The following is an 18,286-nucleotide window of genomic DNA, read 5'->3' as shown; positions in this document are numbered from 1 at the left end:
AAAGCGCTGTATCCAGGCCCGAGTGTTTTCAGCTTTCTGTCTTCCAATTTAATTTATAGGACTATTGATTTTATTTCCCATAAGAAAGACGTGCAGAAAAGGTGGGTAACGATACTGCTGATATCCCCCGGATAAAGAAGGCAAAACAAGTGTTTGGATGAAACGAGCTAATTTCCCAACTAATTCAACACGTAACAGATCTAATGACAAGACAGAATAATCACGCAGATACTTATCAACAGTAGCGCTACAATATGAATGATTCTGGCTGCATTGATATGTTAAGCGCGTGTACCTCGGCCCGTCCAATAAACTCGCTCAAACCCCCAGCTAATATTGGCCCGAGCACGTTAAATGTGTAAATATTTCTCCTTCGGGTAGCCTATCTGTCTCTATCACCCCTGCGATCTTCCCCCTCAAATGATGCTTTAGATGCATTGAATGTATTTGTTGTGGCGGTTTGAAAAGGCGGTGATAATCTGGGGGAGAGAGATAAGAAACACCAATTTATTCAGCGCCGTTTTAGACCCTGTTTCCAGCCTCGCTCGGTCCTGACACCTCCAGCGGTAAGCTGATAACGATTAGGCCATTTATTATCTTCACAAAGAACAAAGATTGCCTCGCGCCGATGAAATATTACCCCCGGTAATAATCGGAAGGAGAGGGCCCTGGCATCTGATGCATGCATATATAAATAATAACTTTAGAGCCCTTTAAATAAAAAAAGTAATACAAATTATGATAATAAAAGAAAGAAATGGGGGAAATATTAAAAATAGAAACAAACCATAACAAATAATTTGATAACACAAAAGCAACATGTTTTGTGAAAGTGTGGAATAAATGCGTTATCTAACATAAACATTTCTGGCTTTGCCATTCATTGTTTGGCATTAATGAAAAGGCAGTCGGGGTAAAATGAGTCGGATTCTCGAGCGCACTTTGACGCAGTGACTATGCGCGGCTCCGCTGCGTCTTTGATGGACAGCGTCAAATGGAAATGTCACCGTGTCTGCCACAGTGTGCTGCTGGAAAGGAGCAGGCGCCTTAAGCAGTCGCCTTTATTAGTCTAAAGTAGGATTTTTTTTTATGCGCTGGAGATGCAAGCTCGAGACTGATAAGCGCTTATCTCGCACGCATCATGAGTGAGCATCTTCTTCTGTACAGATTGCACAGCTTCTGTAAACCCTGCACCTACTGCTCTCAACGCTTTAACATGACAAAAGATGCATTAATAAGATCTCTAATAAATCCGCATGTGCTAAATCCGTATTTATTTATAATCAAAAATATTTGTGTTTTGTAATAGCAACAAAAACATGTTAGAAATTATGTTTAGTTAATTGTGACAGTCAGAATACTGCTCTTAATTATATGGTTTTTCTTTGTTTTCGATTTAAATGGTTTAGAAAGGATTTTAAAGGAGCAATATCACACTCGTCCTTTATTTTACTCGGCATTTATGCTACATCTTCAAATTTTTATTAAGAGTTTTACATCTCATGGTGCAATGGACACCTGTTTGTCTAGGCGCAAAAAGTTGCATGAGGCGGACAAAAACTTACATTTTATAATTTTGCAAATTAAACTTAAGGTAGAGCATCTAGAAAGGATTCCTCCAAAATGACGTGATTCGCCGTGACAAATGTAAGAAACAGCCTGTATCAGGAATATTCTCTTGTAATAAGATATGATTAAGTTGGCTATGAAAAGACATGCCAACTCATGTCATGATGACATGATCCTCACAAAATGATAGGATTGATAACCAAATGCACTCAAATAGCAACCGATGAACACAAATACAAAGCGATTCATCCAAGGTGCACTTGCCAGAAAATGCGTAGCCAATGGGCCTACTTGTCTTTTTTTTTTTTAAACAAAATCTGTTATTCCATCTTTACAATATAAGTGCAAGACAAAGGGGAAACCAAGGATTTCGTAGAATTTTGATTTTTATCATCCTAAAGGCCTGCTATGTAGCAGCCAAGAGTGATTTGACTGACTTGAATCGTTCACCGCTCGTGTTCTCTTGAATGAATGCAAAACAATAGCTGGCATTGGACATTGTTATTTTGATCATACTACATAATGCAATTAATTCTGTCAGAGTTCACTCCTCTCGCGCTCTCATTGTGCGCGTGCACTCTTGGGGGAAGCCGGGCGCGAGAGGCTGGAGCTGCACCTGCCCTGCCTGAGCCTCTGCACGCGAGCCCACGGTCTCGTGCCAGAGATTTACCGAGGCTTTGCATGTTTTAAAAGTTGGTGTTATGTGAGAGAGAGAGTTAAAACTGGCTGGGAAGGCAAGGTCGACCACAACGTCGCAACTTATTAAAGACAAGATCAAGGAGGGATGGAATTCATTAGGATGGGAATCCTAAAGGCGTCTCATATTAAAAGTAAAGATTTGCATATTCACACATTCAAGCACACATCTGCAACATCACAGTGATTAAATGAGAACTGCAATAATTAATATACAAATGCATCGGTCTACTGTACTAGTATGATGGGGTTAGCATTCACAATCTTTCCTGCAATCCCATGTAATATCATATCAAATTTCTGAAATTAAGTCTGCCAAACCCATAAGAGTGACAGTGTTAGGTGCAAATCCGCACCGCATTGTTTGCATATGTGAAAGTCAAAATGTTAAGAGCTATGCGCAAAGCCTTTAGCAACTGGGTCTTGTTTCATAATTATACGAGTGTGAACACCACACATAACAGCTTCAGCACAGCTTTTAATCATCAAAGCACGACCCGGAAGACTAGATTGGCTGACGCACGGCGACGTTGCAGCAGCCCTACTTTTGTGCCTCAAGTTTCGCTGTTTCCAGAGAGAGGGAGAGAGAGAGAGAGAGAGAGAGAGAGAGAGAGAGAGAGAGAGAGAGAGAGAGAGAGAGAGAGACTACACCACGCCGTAAGTCACTGAAGAAACAGCGAAAGCATTCTGGAAAGACTCTTGAGTGTCTGGAAAGGTTGCCATCGCCAGCTAGAGAAGACTGTGCCCAGATCGAGCCTCAGCGGAGCGCAGAGCACAGCGAATCACCGCTACTTTTCCTCCAAAGACGGTGCCACACGGAATTGGCCCCAGGACACATTTCTCTGCGAAATGTCAAGAGGAGAGAGCCCAATCATACACTCTGGTAAGACGCGTTTTGCGCAGGCTATCATTCGACACAGCAAGCGTGAAGTCGAGTAAACCCCAAAGATTATTCACGCTATTTAGAGATGTATTCATATAGAGAACTATAAATCCAAAACGGGCTAATTATGCTGTTTTAGGGTTGCGTTTAATTTCATTTTAAATCTAAATAATTATTGTAGTTTGCAGTTTAAAATGGGTTATAATAAAACAAAAGACAATGCATTTAGAATGCCTGAATAATAATAAATACATTAAATATCCTATATTATATAGGCTATAAAAATTGTTGTTTAAAGCTACGTCATATTGTTTTACTAAATCCATTATTTGTACGACCGCAGGCATTTAATAGAAAATACTAAATCGATAGAGATTGTCACACGTCTTCATTTTCACATTTTTATGTTCACATGAGCTAATAGTAGTATATGGTATTATTTGTAAAATTATGATTAACTTATTTTAATTTATAACTAACATATCCTAACAATGCCCATGTGTATCTTTGTAAACAAGTTAAAATCCAAATGCAATCATTTACACTGTTATCCTGTAATACACAACATAATTATTAATGAAACGAATACAATTTTACGACTCAGGCTATATTAAATAATGCGCATGCAAAATACAATATAGAAAATTGAAGGCTTAATCCTAGCTGAAATTTGTGATTGTGAGGATACAGTTTTGATGTTGAGCAAATATAACCTTGGCATACAAAAATCGTAGCATGCACATGGCTGTCTGCCAATTTCAAACGAGCGTAACGATTTATTTATTTATTTATTTTTAATGGTTATAATTGTGAAAGCGAATGTGATGTGTGTTAGCTGAGTTTTCTGGAATGCCCCAAGGACGCTTGCATTAGTCCACCTGTGCTGTTTATTTAAATCATTGACTTCAAGAGCTGTCAAGCACAAAAGGAGGGCGGGCGCGCTGTCATCACCCTTCAGATTTATGACTGCCACAGGAGGATCATTTTCCGACTAAACTAACGCTATCACTCAGAATAAGAACTTTACCCATAAGTCGCACAAGACAAAACGCGGCACGTAGCTATAAGAACAAACGCAGCTAGAGGCATCGTTTAATACTGCTATAAAACGCATGCACAAATATGAGACTTTGCTGCAAAATAATGTGGATTGTTGCATGAAATGAAAAGAGGGTGAAAGGCTTTGCTTTCAATCCCTGTTATCCATGCTTCAGCAGAGGACAGGAGGCTTGTGACTTTGCCTGTGCTTGTGTCTGCCCCCGAGTGTCCTGTCACAATCTAATTACCCGTGAGTAAAGGACAATACCGCTTCAGCTGGTCTGTGTCATTCCCCCTATATCCAGTGCCTGCTTATCTTCACAAACCCTTCTGCGGCGCTCTCTGCCCCCTCCTGTCCTCTTTTAACCCCACGGAGAATGATAAATGCGGGGCGAGGGAACGAACGGGCAAAGCCATTTCACGGCACCTGTTAATTAAGGGAATGATTGGCTCCATTTTCGCTGAGCTTGTTTCCAGCGCTCTCCATTATTTTTTATGCAATTAATTTAAAGCGAATTAAGTTGACATCACAAACATGATGTCATTGTCGTCGTCACAGTCACACATGGTGGACAAACCAACTTGCGTTACATAAGAAATAAAGTCTGAAACTGGACACACACACACACACACACACACGTTTAAAGAAGGGTAAGTTAGAGTCCTAAGACTGGGGTAATAACTCCAAGCCTAGATGCTAAGTCCCAAAATCTTTTGTTTTAACATTGAGCGCAACTGGATTACCACAGGTAATTAGTTCAGGTATTCTCTTAAGAATATTTAGCCTCAGGTGATTTAAACCAAGGGTCGTTATCAGTGTTAAAACTGGTTGAGATGACATGGCTAAAGGTAGCTAGAAAAAACACACAGTATATAATAAATAAATATATAATATATAATAAATATCTGCGCAACCTGCGGTTTAATGCTGCACAGAAATTAACATAATTGACAATTCATAATTGATCATAAAATATAACATTTTCATATATTTCAATATGTTAAATATTATAATGTACTTTTATATTTTGTTTATTTATTTTGCACTTTAATATCCTGCTAATGACTGAGGAGTGTCACACCTCTTTTATATGCCACTGCGTTTAACATAATATTTAGAGCAGCCTCAAGTCGCCTTCTAAAGAGTCTTTTTGTATAGCCTATTATTTTTGATTATGCAGTAGCACAGCACTCAGTCTGTGATAAAGCAGTTATGACAAAGAGGCCATTTTAGACTCTTTAAGTTTATATCAACTTCCATTTATGTCTGCATAATCTGCTATTGCACCTTTAGAATCATAAGACTGTGTGTAAAATGGATCATTACATTGCAAAACTAAGCATCATATTATCCTGTACACTCTAATTTGTCGGTTTCAGGCTGCCAGGGCTTTTTGTGCTGTGTAGGGCCTCAGGCCAGAATCCAGTGTGTTAAAAATTTAAGATTTAAGCATCTGATATTGAAGTTATGTTCATTGGTGCCTAAATTGATTATAAAACCAACAGATTTGTGTATTATATATATAAATATATATATATATATATATATATATATATATATATATATATATATATATATATATATATATATATATATATATATATATATATATATATATATATATATATAGGTATATATTGTATTTTTTTTTTTTTTTTTGATGCAACTGAAAATACGGTGAAAATATGGTGCGAAAGGTTGTTGGTTCGATTCCCAAGGAACACATGTTAGGTAAAAACTGTTAGCCTGAATGCAATGTCTGCTAAATGCATACATTTATTTAAATACAAAATACCTCACAAGTCTTCCATGCTGGTACATTCTAGCTCCTTTACCGAGATACTGTGACGTCAAGGCATGGCGTCAGAGTGGCGGCCGGTAGGGGCTCCGAGCTCGCGCTCCAGTTATTGCCTGTCAATCATTGTTGCTTCAGAAAAGAGCACACAGACTAAAACTCCTGCTTTAAATAATAATAATGATAATAATAATGATAATAATAATAATAATAATAATAATAATAATAATAATAATAATAATAATAATAATAAATACTTATTATCCCATAGACACCACAATTATTTCAAAATCGAGTTAAAACGCAATGTCTCATCTGAAAACTGCTTCTTGGTGTAAAAATGTTATTCCATTAAGGAAGCAAAAGGGATCAAAACAGTGTCTTTCTCGAATGATAGTGATGAACGAGCTGGAGCACCCTGGTAAACAAGTTTATCTTGTGTTCTCTTTGATTGATCCAGACAAGCCAAATGAATAATTAATATACACAAAGCGTTGCTACAAGCAGTTTGAGGCCACAGAGCTAGCAAAGGTGAGAAGCAGCTGTCCAGTGGAGCACGTTTCTGTATCTTCAATATATTATAATGCTATTCGTTTAGAAACAGTCAATGGGATTTTATATGTTATATGTTTTTTATTTATTTTATTTTATTATTATTATTATTTTTATTTGTTTAATTTTTTTTTTGGAGTTTCAGCTGCATGAATTCCAAACACATTTAAAACGTGTTTTTGACTGAATGGGATAAAAAAATAGCTAATTTAACGTTGAGAGATGAAATCTATAAACCCTAAATTCAAATGAAGTCTTCTAACCTGCATCCACGGTTTATCTAAACGCTTATCAAGCTAATTGGCGACGCTCTGTCTTTCTGCCTGCGGTGGGCGAGCCTGCTGCTTGTTTTGCCACGAGATAATTGTAAGCAAGAATCAACGAAGCTGCCCTAATGGCCGCCAATCGGCTCTATTTGGACCTGCCCATGCGACCTGTCGGCTCCACCGAGAGACGGGCCCGCTATTAATATGTAAAGTGACGTTTGATCGCTTGAAACAGCATACAAAGACAGTGTTTTCACAAGAAGAATGTGGTGACAACTAATTTAAAACAATTAGACGCGCGAGAACAAAAGCCCCCCAATTTAGAGACCATAAAATACTCCTCCCCAATTAATGCCTGAGGTGCCAAGACTTATGTTAGTTTGCTTTAGGCACATATCTCATGATGATACACGTTTTGTTGAATTAAGCCAATGTTAATGGTCAGGCAACAGGTCCTAATCGCATTAATATATTCTTTAACAAAAGTTTATGATACCTGCAATGAATATTTGTATGTATCAATAGAGAAAATTAAAGTCATTGCTGATCGGCACCTTAATAATACTTCTATTAGCCTGCTTTTATTCTATAAAAGCCTGATCTACAATTTAGTTGCGTATACAATAATTTTAAATATTTTTGTCTGCATAAACTCTCTGATGAAGTAGGCTATAAGACCTCACATTAATGCTACATTATTAATTTCAGGTAATTCTGCTCTCTGAGTAAAAAAGACAACATTATCACACATCACCAATGTGAAGCTCTAAAGAAAGATTTCATTAAATTGCTCTGCTGAATTATGAGTCTCTCAGCTCTCTGGATGTGGAGCACTAGGCCGAGAGTCGCCGTGGCAGTTCGCAAAGCAGATGTCCGAGCCAATGACAGTCAGCGCGATCTGCTATTGGTTAACAGAGCCATCACTGCCAGCCCGTGACCCCGCCCATGTTCGTAAGATATGGAATCTACTGGCGCCAGATCCGACAGTACACAGGCGCAATTCATTAATGAGACTTCTCTCCGCTTCGGACAGCCGCACAGTTTTTTTTAGAGCGAGTTTAACAATTGAGCTGTGGACAATTTAAACCAGTGGCAAATTACGAATGTCAGCAGACATCTTGAGGATTAACGTTCTTTGTACGTGAATAACACGGGGAAAATAAACTGAGGATTTGCAGTGCTGAAATGCTACTTTGCGCCGTGAGTAGCCTACTTTTCGATAGTTCTTTAAAACTGCGTATGCTTGAGCCTGTAACGCAGCGACTTAGTTTTACAGGTAGCAACCCATATTTCGATAAAGTTAATCTATCTATTCTATGAAGTTAGCTCTTATAAATGTCTTTAGATCTTTAAGTCTTGCAATAGCTATTAAACGTAAAAAACAAAAAACAAAAACTGAGATGCATCTGTTTGTTATTCTCTTACAGGTGTTCCCAAGCATTGTTGAACGCAAAGAAGCAGGACCCCAATTTCACATGGGCATGTGCAAAAAGTGAACAGTGCATCACCGACTGAAGCAGTAAGCTCACGACACATATTTTAACAATCTAAAGGACCATTTTGGTGCTCCTGGGTCTGTTAGCGTCCGATAGTTTTCCAGCAGACATCTAGAAAACTCCACGAGACATTTTCGAAGTTCGGACAATTTAGACATGGAGGTCGCGGCCGATCAGTCTCGATGGATGGCCCATCATCATGCGGTACTCAACGGCCAGCACCCAGAGTCCCATCATCACGGGCTTACACACAATTACATGGAGCCCATGGCCCCTCTTCTGCCCCCGGACGAGGTGGATGTGTTCTTGAATCACTTGGACTCGCAGGGGAACCCGTACTACTCCAATTCTCGGGCGAGAGTATCATACGGACAAGCTCACGGTAAGATGCTTTTCTACGTCAAATTTAGCAGGCTACATATGATATTTTGATGGCAGAATATATGTATTTTATACATATGTCATTATGCAGTTTCCTAGACATATTTCATTTACACATTAGGCTACATTTATCATGAAAAAAAGGTTTATAAATTACGTAATAGCCTAGGTAACTTGTTTATTTATTTAATAGGCGATTTAAGTGCTAAATGTGAACTTATTTGTGAATCTGTGTGAAATAGTATGCATATTGTTATATATATATATATATATATATATATATATATATATATATATATATATATATATATATATATATATATATTTATTTATATTTTTTAACATCAGTATAAAATCTTGTCCACTTTTATGGCAAAAGACACATTTTGTTCAACATTTTGTTGACAACGTTTGTGCTTAAAAAGTGCAATAAATAAAAAACATGAAATCATTGACGTTATTTGGAATCAGCTGGCTATGTAAAACGAAATCTTTTATAGGCTACAACCGTGTTGTGCGTGAAAGATTTCGATGACTTTTACTTTCACGGGCTTTGAAGTGAAACGTAGTGCGGCCTAAATACAGGACTTAAATACCGAAAGTCTCGATACTTCACTAAAGATATGCTGATGTCAATGTTCTTGTTGTTGTTTTGCACAAAACTGTATTAGCTGTGGGTAGGACTGTGTGTCTGAAAGAGACAAATTAGCCGAGAAAAGGGATGACAAAAATGTGTCAGAAATGTTAGCTATCGGATTTCTTCTCTGCGGCGTGAACTGTCATCTCCTTGAGGTGTGTGTTGAAATGTAAAGATAAGAAGAAAAAGAAAATGTCCAGCGAATGACTTGATGAGGAAAGGGAAGTTCGTGTCAGGGAGAGAGAGGGGGATCAAGGCACTTCCCGGATGCCAAATCAAAACGAAAAATTCCCGATGTACTTCTTAGTTCAAGTGTGTTATTTGTGCGAACCACAGGCTGTAGTCTTCGTTCAAAAGTTATCGTCTGTCGTTTTCTCAGCAGAATTTACGTCTGTTTCTTGTTGGAAAAATCACGTCGGGGCGAAGGAAAATATATTTCAAGTGCTCGCGTGCAGTTTCAACTAAAAGGGTAGCCTAAATCCTCAACCGCGGGTTTGTGTGTGTTGCATAACTGATATTTAAGTTTATTTGATCTCAATGTCAAGTTTGTATTATTCGAGTACGGAGTCAACAGGTGAGAAGTGAACATTAGACATTTTGTTCTTTGATAGCCTACAAACTGTCTCGGCTTAAATAGTGTAGGAAATAGACATTATGTTGGTAATTTTCATTTCGGATAGAACTTTATGTTCGTTTCTTTCTTGTTTTTCTCAGCTCGTCTCACGGGAAGTCAGGTCTGCCGGCCACACCTCATACACAGTCCCGGGATTCCTTGGCTGGACAGCGGGAAGGCAGCGCTCTCCGCCGCTCACCACAACGCCTGGGCGGTCAGTCACTTCAGCAAACCCGGCCTGCACCCCGCCAGCGCCGGCTACCCGTGCAGCAGCAGCTCCAGCACCGCTCCCGTCTCCTCCCTCACATCCGCAACTCACTCCAGTCCACATCCCCTCTACAACTTCCCCCCAACCCCACCGAAAGACGTCTCTCCGGACCCCGGCCCTTCTTCTCCGACTTCCACCACTATAAGAATGGATGAAAAGGAGTCCATCAAGTACCAAGTGTCCATCGCTGACGGGATGAAAATGGAGGGATGTAGTCCTCTTCGGGGAAGCCTGGCTATGAGCGCCCAAACATCGTCCACGCACCATCCCATCCCAACCTACCCAACGTACTCTCTTCCCGCGCCACACGAGTACGGCGGCGGTCTGTTTCATCCCGGTTCCCTCCTCAGTGGATCCGCTTCAAGCTTCACACCTAAATGCAAAAGCAAGACGAGGTCGTGCTCAGGTGAGTTTCATTAGCTCTAGAGCTCTAGAGAAGCCTAGATAGGCATGTTTAGAGAAACATTGGTCTAGGGAGCATTTTAAAAAGCATTATATATCAGCTGACGAAATGTAACATCAATACAAAACATGAATATAGCCTAGGCTTTGCTAGGATTTCGTGTAATTATTAAAAAAATAAAATAATAATAGGCTAATTGTATGTAGCCAAATACTAGACATCCTGAAAAATGTTCTGGCCTTGAAATATCCATTGTCCATTATCTTTATTTTATTTATTTTTTCTCAGACACGTTTTAATTTTCCATGTTTTTTTATTTTTTTATTTTTATTTTATTGTTTGTGTAATTGGATGAATTCAACTGCCATTTTAGCAATCTCCCTCGAGGCCACTCTACATCGCAATTTTTAAATTATGACAAGCACAAGTTTCAGTAGCTCTTAAAAAAATACCACACCAAAATGCATCACAATTCGAAGGCGTCATATTCCCAATACAAAGTGTTTATCTAGCATAAACTGTAAACCAAAGATAATTCTAAACACTACTGCTCCACATACATCGATATTTTTAACTTCAACTTATTATCAATACTTTTAAAAGTTACAACATATTTTAGGCTTAGGCTGTTGCGTTTTTCGACCACGCTGAATTTAATTAGTGGTCAAAATAATTCAGTTAAAATTGCCGAAATTATATATATAGTCTAACATTATGATAAAATATTGCAAAGGATCCAGTCAACATAGGAGAATAAACAGGCCTACCAGTCTATGCGTTAAAGCCTATCAAAGGTGTTGTGATGAAACAAAAAACAAAGAAGTTAGCATAAAATGACAAATAAAACTTAATGAAAAGTGGAAAATTGTGCTTTCGCAGAACCTTTGGCTTTAATAAAAAAAAAAAACAGGTTCCTACATAACCACAAAATGTTTTTTCTTTCTTTTTTTTTTTTTTTTTTTTTTGGTTAGGCCTGAAGAATGATTTTATTTGGCGGGCTGCGTGTTGCCTCACGCTGTGTTTTCTTTTAAAATGTATCCCTTATTGCGCTTAAAACGTTTAGGAGTCACGACGCGCTGGCTCCAGTCACATCCTGTATACCTTCAGCTGAACAAATCACGACATACTCCCCCCTCCGCCCTCCCACGACCCCAATACTGACAAAACCCCGGCGGGACAGGCCTTCACAGGCGACGGGACCCTGCTGTTTGTGTGCTTATTTATGCACAACCTCTGATGCCTGATGCACTGCTAATGAAGACCTTTATTTTGATCAATTTTTTAAACACTTTTCATTACAGTTACATTACACATGTTGCTTATGTGTAATTATTATTATATGACATTTAAAATAATAGCTATGTAAATACAAGTTGCTTCATAAATTAATGTATAGTAAATATTATGTTTTTTATTATTAACCTCAAAAATTCAAAACATGCCCTTATCATTGTTTTAACATTTTATGTGTGCTTTTTATTTATTTAGCCAACCTATGATATGGAAAATATTTTGTTCTGAAAATATTGTTAGGGTTGACTGTGCAGTGGTGAATGGAACCATTTCGAACTTCATAGTAAATTGGTTTTCATCATTTCATCATTCTTTACCTGAAGAGATTCAATGTAAACAATCAAATCAGTCCTACAAACATGATTGAGCACTGACGGAAAAAAAAAAGTGTATTTATTTTAAAATTCATAAGATATGCATTAGTGAATCTCCTCTAATTATTCACCATTTTTGCAGGCAAGTTTTCACCTAACATGCCCAGCACCAAGTTTCATTTAAAATGCGAGTGATAGGCTACTTGTAAGCATGTTAAGCCTAAAGAGAAAATTAAATGAAAATGACTGACTTACAACATATCACATAAACTACGAAAAAGCATCCATTGGCCAGGTGGATTCTTTTCTCTGGTCAGGGTGGGACAGCGACTATCCCACATTATAATGTGAATAATGGAGAGGTGCTCAGGGGAGTGAGGAAGAAGAGCATATGAATTAAAGCCCATGGCCCTTTCCAGCAGGTTAGGGTGCTTTACTGTGATATGACACCTGAGAATAGGACAGGCCGGGACAGCTGGCTGATAAACAGGGGTGGGGATGCATGGAATAGAATTCAACTTACATTTGAATCACTTTCTTTTCTTAAAAATATTGTCTTGCTCATTTCTCACGCAGTGACAAAAATGTTATTTCATCCACTAACACATGCACGTTCACAAATTCCGATATCAGTTATGTAATACATCCCTCTCAGATGAGAGATTCCAGTGTGGATGTCATGTTAGATATTGTCTAATTAACTTGGGAGTTGTTTTTCTTTGCCCAGACCGTGCCTTTGCATGACCCTGTGTTCCTGTATTGTAGATGGAGTGTGAACCTCTTAATTATATAAATTTCCCTTGCTTTTCCTCCACTTGAATTCTGCACAGAGGGGCGTGAATGTGTGAACTGCGGAGCCACCTCCACCCCGCTGTGGCGGCGGGACGGAACGGGCCACTACCTCTGTAACGCGTGCGGCCTGTACCACAAGATGAACGGCCAGAACCGACCCCTTATCAAGCCAAAGCGCAGACTGGTGAGTCGATGAGCCCTCCAAAATCCTTTCAGTTCCCCACACACATGCATGAGAAAGAGGGCTAAATAGGAGCACTGAGCAGAAAGCCTGAGCACAATTCCAGGAAAGTGATATTTTCCCTATAATCTTCCTGGAATTGTTTGTCGCCCTCACCCCCTGGTGATCCCCTACTCTGCCTGCTACAATACTGCTACTATTGCCATTGTTCCCGCTATCATTATTGCTTCTAGTTCTGATACTGTCACTGATACCAATGCCCATGCCATTACAATTATCACCACTCCACACTGAGAGAAACCTGTTGCCGCATTATTGTCTGAGCGCATCCATTTAGATCTAGCAGTTTGATCTGCTTTTTTTTCTGGTGGTGCTTAGAAAGCCACATGCCATTGGTTTTGTTTTGTGTGGCTGGCTTATGATTTGGGTTCCATTTCCAAATCGCTAGCAGCATGGCTATCTCATTTAATCTTGATGAAATGTTTAAAAGCAGATTTTGTCTGTCTTATCTGAATGGCTCTTTGCATTGAGATGACCGACAAAAAGCAAAACTAAAGTTTCAAGATTATTTTGCTGTTTTCTTGAGAAACCATTAAGATGCGTGAAAAGTCAGACTTAATTAAGCCTTGGTTATTAATCTCCTTTGGTTCATGGACAGCTTGTAAAAGGAGGCTCCTCTGTGCTCTTATTTAAATATAAATAGTATCTTGTTAGAATGAAATACCTGGACAGGATGACTGTTTTTTATTTCAACAACAGGATTCTAAGAAAACAAAAAAGAATTACATATTCAAAGAATACAATCTATTTTTTTTTATTCAAATAATCTTATTTTATCCTGAAACTCTATATCTCTACCCCTGTCTCTTTACTCTGTCATTGAGTCATTTTCCAGTCTTTCAAAGCATGATGTAATATTATTATAGAGATTCATTTTGGAGACACAACAAGCAGTTTAATTGAGTGAGACCGTCTTTTTCTATCAGCCATGTGTCATAATTTAATTTTCACTTGGCTAAGTGACCATCAGAGTGTAAATACAAGCGTAAGTGGGAATCTTATTTCCAGTGTTGTAAAAGAGACACTTAGTGCCTAGCAGGGGAACCATGAGCTTTTACCGAATTACATATAGTGACATATTCAAAGAGGAATTAAACTGTGAATTTTAAGATTACAATTCCTTATTATGGTGATTGGTATTATTTTTAGTAGTGGTAGGTGTAACATAGGCATAGCTGAGTTTTTTTTTTCCTCTCTTAAGTTTCTTTCTGTCTTTCTCTATATGTTCTCATGGTGAAAAAAGGCCACAGGGTTTTCCATGGAGTCAGTGTGCTGGCCCATGCTTTTGCATTTTGGGCTGAAGTGTTTTCAGAGCGCTGTTCAAAGGCCATCCAGTTGTTTCCTATCCGGATATCTGCCCGGGCCCGATAAGGAAGCCAGGCTCCCGGGTGTTTCCGTCTTCAACAAACCCGGCTGAATTTTCTCTGGCCCCGGCAGGCCCGAGTGACATCTACTGTAAAGCGATTATCAGAGACTATGTGTGAAGGGGCTGGGGCAGGGATTGGAAAATAAATGGATTTATACTCTTTGCTCTCTTGTTTGCCATGCTCGACTGGCACTGAGTTGAAGTATCGGAATGTGTGTGTTTTTGTTGTCGTCTGCGTTTTGTTTAATTGTATTCATAGCGGCGTTTTTTATTTTATTTTTTTTTTTATTCAGATCATCTTTTTACAAAAGCTCAATAGAAATTAACGAACACAAACTGCAAATGCTATATGTGTTGGACTGCGGGGAAATTGCGTTGTATGCCTATAAATGTTTCTCATTATGTGTGAAAAATTGATCCGTAATGGACAAAAAGCGAACAGGGGATTGATGACCCTGCTTTGCAGTCGCCACGCCCACTAACGCGTTTGATTCTTGGCATCAAGGCGAGCGGGGAATCGAAACGTTTGAAATTAATGATCTGTCTAATGAATTTACCGAAATATGGCAGAATGTATTAGATACAGGTCCGTTTCAGCGGGCACAGTTTTTTCTAATCAAGGTCAAATTGGAAAATTGAATTTAGCGTGTTTAGATATGCACAGAACAGGCTGGCCTATATTTAATTAACCCAAACACGGAGGCGACTCCCTGTAAGAGATTACATATGTCCAGGCCGCGTTTGCTTTAATGTTTTTGGGGATAGTTTTGAAATGCTGTCTGATGCAGAATACGTCACCACATCAGATTCGTTTCATGAATCAATTTACTTCAACCCAAAGCATAACCCTTGATTGCTACAGTGTGGATCATAGAACGGAAATATGTTATGTAGTCCATTCGACAGTTGCATTTGGTACAATAAATAAAGACAGTGAAAATGAGACTGCTACTGTAAAAAAATAAAATAAATGATATGTAAAAATAATAGCTAGTAATAGCTATAATGCAGTTGCCATATATGGGCTTTTTACGGTTGTCGAGAAACTTTGAAACTTCTTCTCACAATAGGCTAATCAGAATAATATGCTCATCCATGGAATGTGTAGGCTACTATTCGGAATTACGCTGTAACCTAAGTTTTAACATTGCCAAAGGCTAGGCTACACTGCCGTTTTGGATAATGGATGTTTTAATTTAGTAGCTACACAGCATTGAATATATTTTGTGTGTGTTTTCTTGTCTACAGTCTGCTGCGAGGCGAGCTGGCACCTGCTGCGCGAACTGCCAGACAACCACGACCACTTTGTGGCGGCGCAACGGGAACGGTGACCCGGTGTGCAACGCCTGCGGGCTCTACTACAAACTCCACAACGTGAGTATTAAGAGCTGCAGACACCGAGAGTGACAGCGAAGTGGTCAAGTGGGCGGACAGCTTGTATCGATTGAGGAGAGGGAAGACTGAGGCCGGGGACGCAAAGCCGGCTTTCCCTGTCAGACAGAGCCCGTTGACCGTTTTCTTTTTAGATTAATCCAGCTTTGTTTCAGAGGAGGGCGTTATTCCCAGGAGGGACGGCAGGGCGGGTCTGCTATTCAAGATACGGCGTCAGTTATAGGCTATCAATTCGGAGTTGTCTGAAACTAGCCTTTTTAATGTTAAGCTTGGCTGCGATCTATTTAGCAGACGAATAAATACATTTCACCTTAATGAAACAAGCGAAACAAAGGAGGAAAGAGAAAAACGGAATTGTGTGACAGCTGAGCTGCTGAATTGCTTTTTTTCGATGTCTAGATGTCGTTTGAAATTCAACCCTGAAAGCATAAAAGACCACATTATACACTTTGATGTCGGCTAGAATTTGTGTAAATACTACATCTGATAAATGCGTAATTTATGCAAATAATTTTAGAGAACATTTTCGGTGCCATGGATAGAAGGTTATACTTTTTTATTTATGAAATGAAGGTTTATATAAAATCTGAAATCTGATTAAATAAGCTTTGCATTTATGTACGGATAGGATATGACAATATCAGGCCGAGATACAACTAGCCTATTTGAAAATCTGGAATCTGAGGGTGCAATAAATCTAAATATTGAGAAAACCACAGTCCTTAGCAATGCGTATTACTAATCAGAAATTAAGTTTTTGGTATATTTACGGTAGGAAATTTACAAAATATCTACAGGGAACATGATCTTAACATAGTTTTATTATTTTATTTTTTTATTGTAACATAAATATTAGAATTTACAGTCTACTGTTGATGTGTTTTCCTGATTACTGTTCTCATTTAATATACTTAAAAACATTTAAAAAGAATCAAAACCCCATCATTTTTTTATACTTCCTTTGCACTCATCATTAACCTACACTATCTCTTTTCTTATAGGTCAACAGGCCACTGACCATGAAAAAAGAGGGCATCCAAACACGCAACCGAAAGATGTCCAGCAAGTCCAAGAGGTGTAAACGATCTGGCGAGTGTTTCGAGGAGCTCTCCAAGTGCATGCAGGACAAGACCTCTCCGTTTGGCAGTGCCAGTGCTCTGGCAAGCCACATGCCACACATGGGCCACCTGCCACCGTTCAGCCATTCTGGACACATGCTGCCCACACCGACTCCCATTCACCCTACATTCAGCCACCCTCACCATTCCAGCCGCTCTCCGGCCTGGGCCGAGCCTCACTGAAGACCCATGCTCGCTCGCATCCCCTTGAAAGGGGCTTCGCGTTAGCTCCTCCATACTCCCCCTCCCCTCCCGTAAAGAAATCTTCCTCAGATGAGGGACGCGAAGGGGTTTGTTTCGGGTTCGTTCCTGCTTGGTCACTGCAAGGAAGGTGTCATCTCATCAACAACCACGTCAGCTTGTATAGAGGACGGTTTGCGTGTTTAAGAAGCACCTCTCCCTTCTAGACACAGAGGACCTTCACAGACAGAGCAGAGGGAGAGAGAGCTATCTTTGCTTTTAGCTTTTCGTTACGTTTTACTGAGTCACTTTGGTACTGTCCTGAAAGAGAGGATGTGTCTTTGCAGATTCACTGTGTGGCAATTCCTTCTCAGAAACTGTCTTGTTAAGGACTCTCTCTGACGAGTCAAAGAAAGAGAGACAGAAAGAGAGAAGACCACTAAGTTTATCCCCTCTTAACATGCTGGAAAACACCCCCCCTCGGGCATGATTCCCTCTGAATGGACTCTATGGATACGACATACAGTACAAGCAAAGAAATGTTTATAAAGGTTAATTGTTATTATAGTTATTGTTATTATGATAATTTATTTTCACTCTTTATCTCTTATTTCGCTTTCCTCAGAACACATTGTTATATAATAAATATTATTTGATTGTTATTGATAAAAAAAAAAAACACACACACACACACACACAAAAAAAAAAAAAAAAAACACTGACCTATCCTAGCCAAGGTGATGTTGCTGAGCTGTACGTTTTTATCATTTTCCATTACGCAAATAAAGGAAATAAAGTTTTAATACTTCATCCTTTCCCTGAGTACTTCCTTGCTAATGTTTTGTGAAATCAAAGTACAGTCAGTCTTCTCAAACGGAGACGTTTCTGCAGCTACAGGCTGGTTTGATCATTTATGTTTCCGATTCCAGGGCATCATATTTCCAACCAGTTACTGTAGTTTAACATGAGAAATGCACGCAAATGCCAAAACA

At 39.1% G+C, this 18,286-nt stretch overlaps 1 protein-coding gene across 5 annotated transcripts; it reads left to right on the top strand.

Annotated features, from left to right (window-relative positions):
- The first annotated feature begins 2,898 nt into the window (after window positions 1-2,898).
- gata2a (GATA binding protein 2a) lies at window positions 2,899-18,023 on the top strand. Of its 5 annotated transcripts, none has more exons than XM_026242495.1 (6): window positions 2,899-3,148; window positions 8,228-8,678; window positions 10,029-10,601; window positions 13,024-13,181; window positions 15,853-15,978; window positions 16,998-18,023. In XM_026242495.1, the coding sequence occupies exons 2-6, from the start codon at window positions 8,453-8,455 to the stop codon at window positions 17,295-17,297; spliced, it is 1,383 nt and encodes a 460-aa protein (XP_026098280.1). In that variant the 5' UTR covers window positions 2,899-3,148; window positions 8,228-8,452; the 3' UTR covers window positions 17,298-18,023. The 5 variants fall into 5 exon arrangements, with proteins under 5 accessions (XP_026098280.1, XP_026098281.1, XP_026098278.1 ...); XM_026242496.1 differs by lacking the exon at window positions 2,899-3,148 and adding an exon at window positions 7,778-8,000 and having other exon boundaries at window positions 13,036-13,181; XM_026242493.1 differs by lacking the exon at window positions 2,899-3,148 and adding an exon at window positions 7,778-8,000.
- Window positions 18,024-18,286: the final 263 nt, after the last annotated feature.

Source organism: Carassius auratus, unplaced genomic scaffold (genome assembly GCF_003368295.1).
Source record: "Carassius auratus strain Wakin unplaced genomic scaffold, ASM336829v1 scaf_tig00001591, whole genome shotgun sequence".
NCBI classification, from domain to species: Eukaryota; Metazoa; Chordata; class Actinopteri; order Cypriniformes; family Cyprinidae; genus Carassius; species Carassius auratus.
The sequence above is the reverse complement of the archived record's forward strand: the minus strand, read 5'-3'. Positions and strand labels throughout refer to the sequence as shown.

What these genes read in the sequence shown, in the direction of transcription:
- gata2a (XM_026242495.1), top strand. Translation starts at nt 8,453, where the DNA reads ATGGAGGTCGCGGCCGATCAGTCTCGATGGATGGCCCATCATCATGCG. An exon ending in CAAGACGAGGTCGTGCTCAG is followed by an intron (nt 10,602 to 13,023) that starts GTGAGTTTCATT and finishes TTCCTCCACTTG; the next exon opens with AATTCTGCACAGAGGGGCGT. An exon ending in TCTACTACAAACTCCACAAC is followed by an intron (nt 15,979 to 16,997) that starts GTGAGTATTAAG and finishes CTTTTCTTATAG; the next exon opens with GTCAACAGGCCACTGACCAT.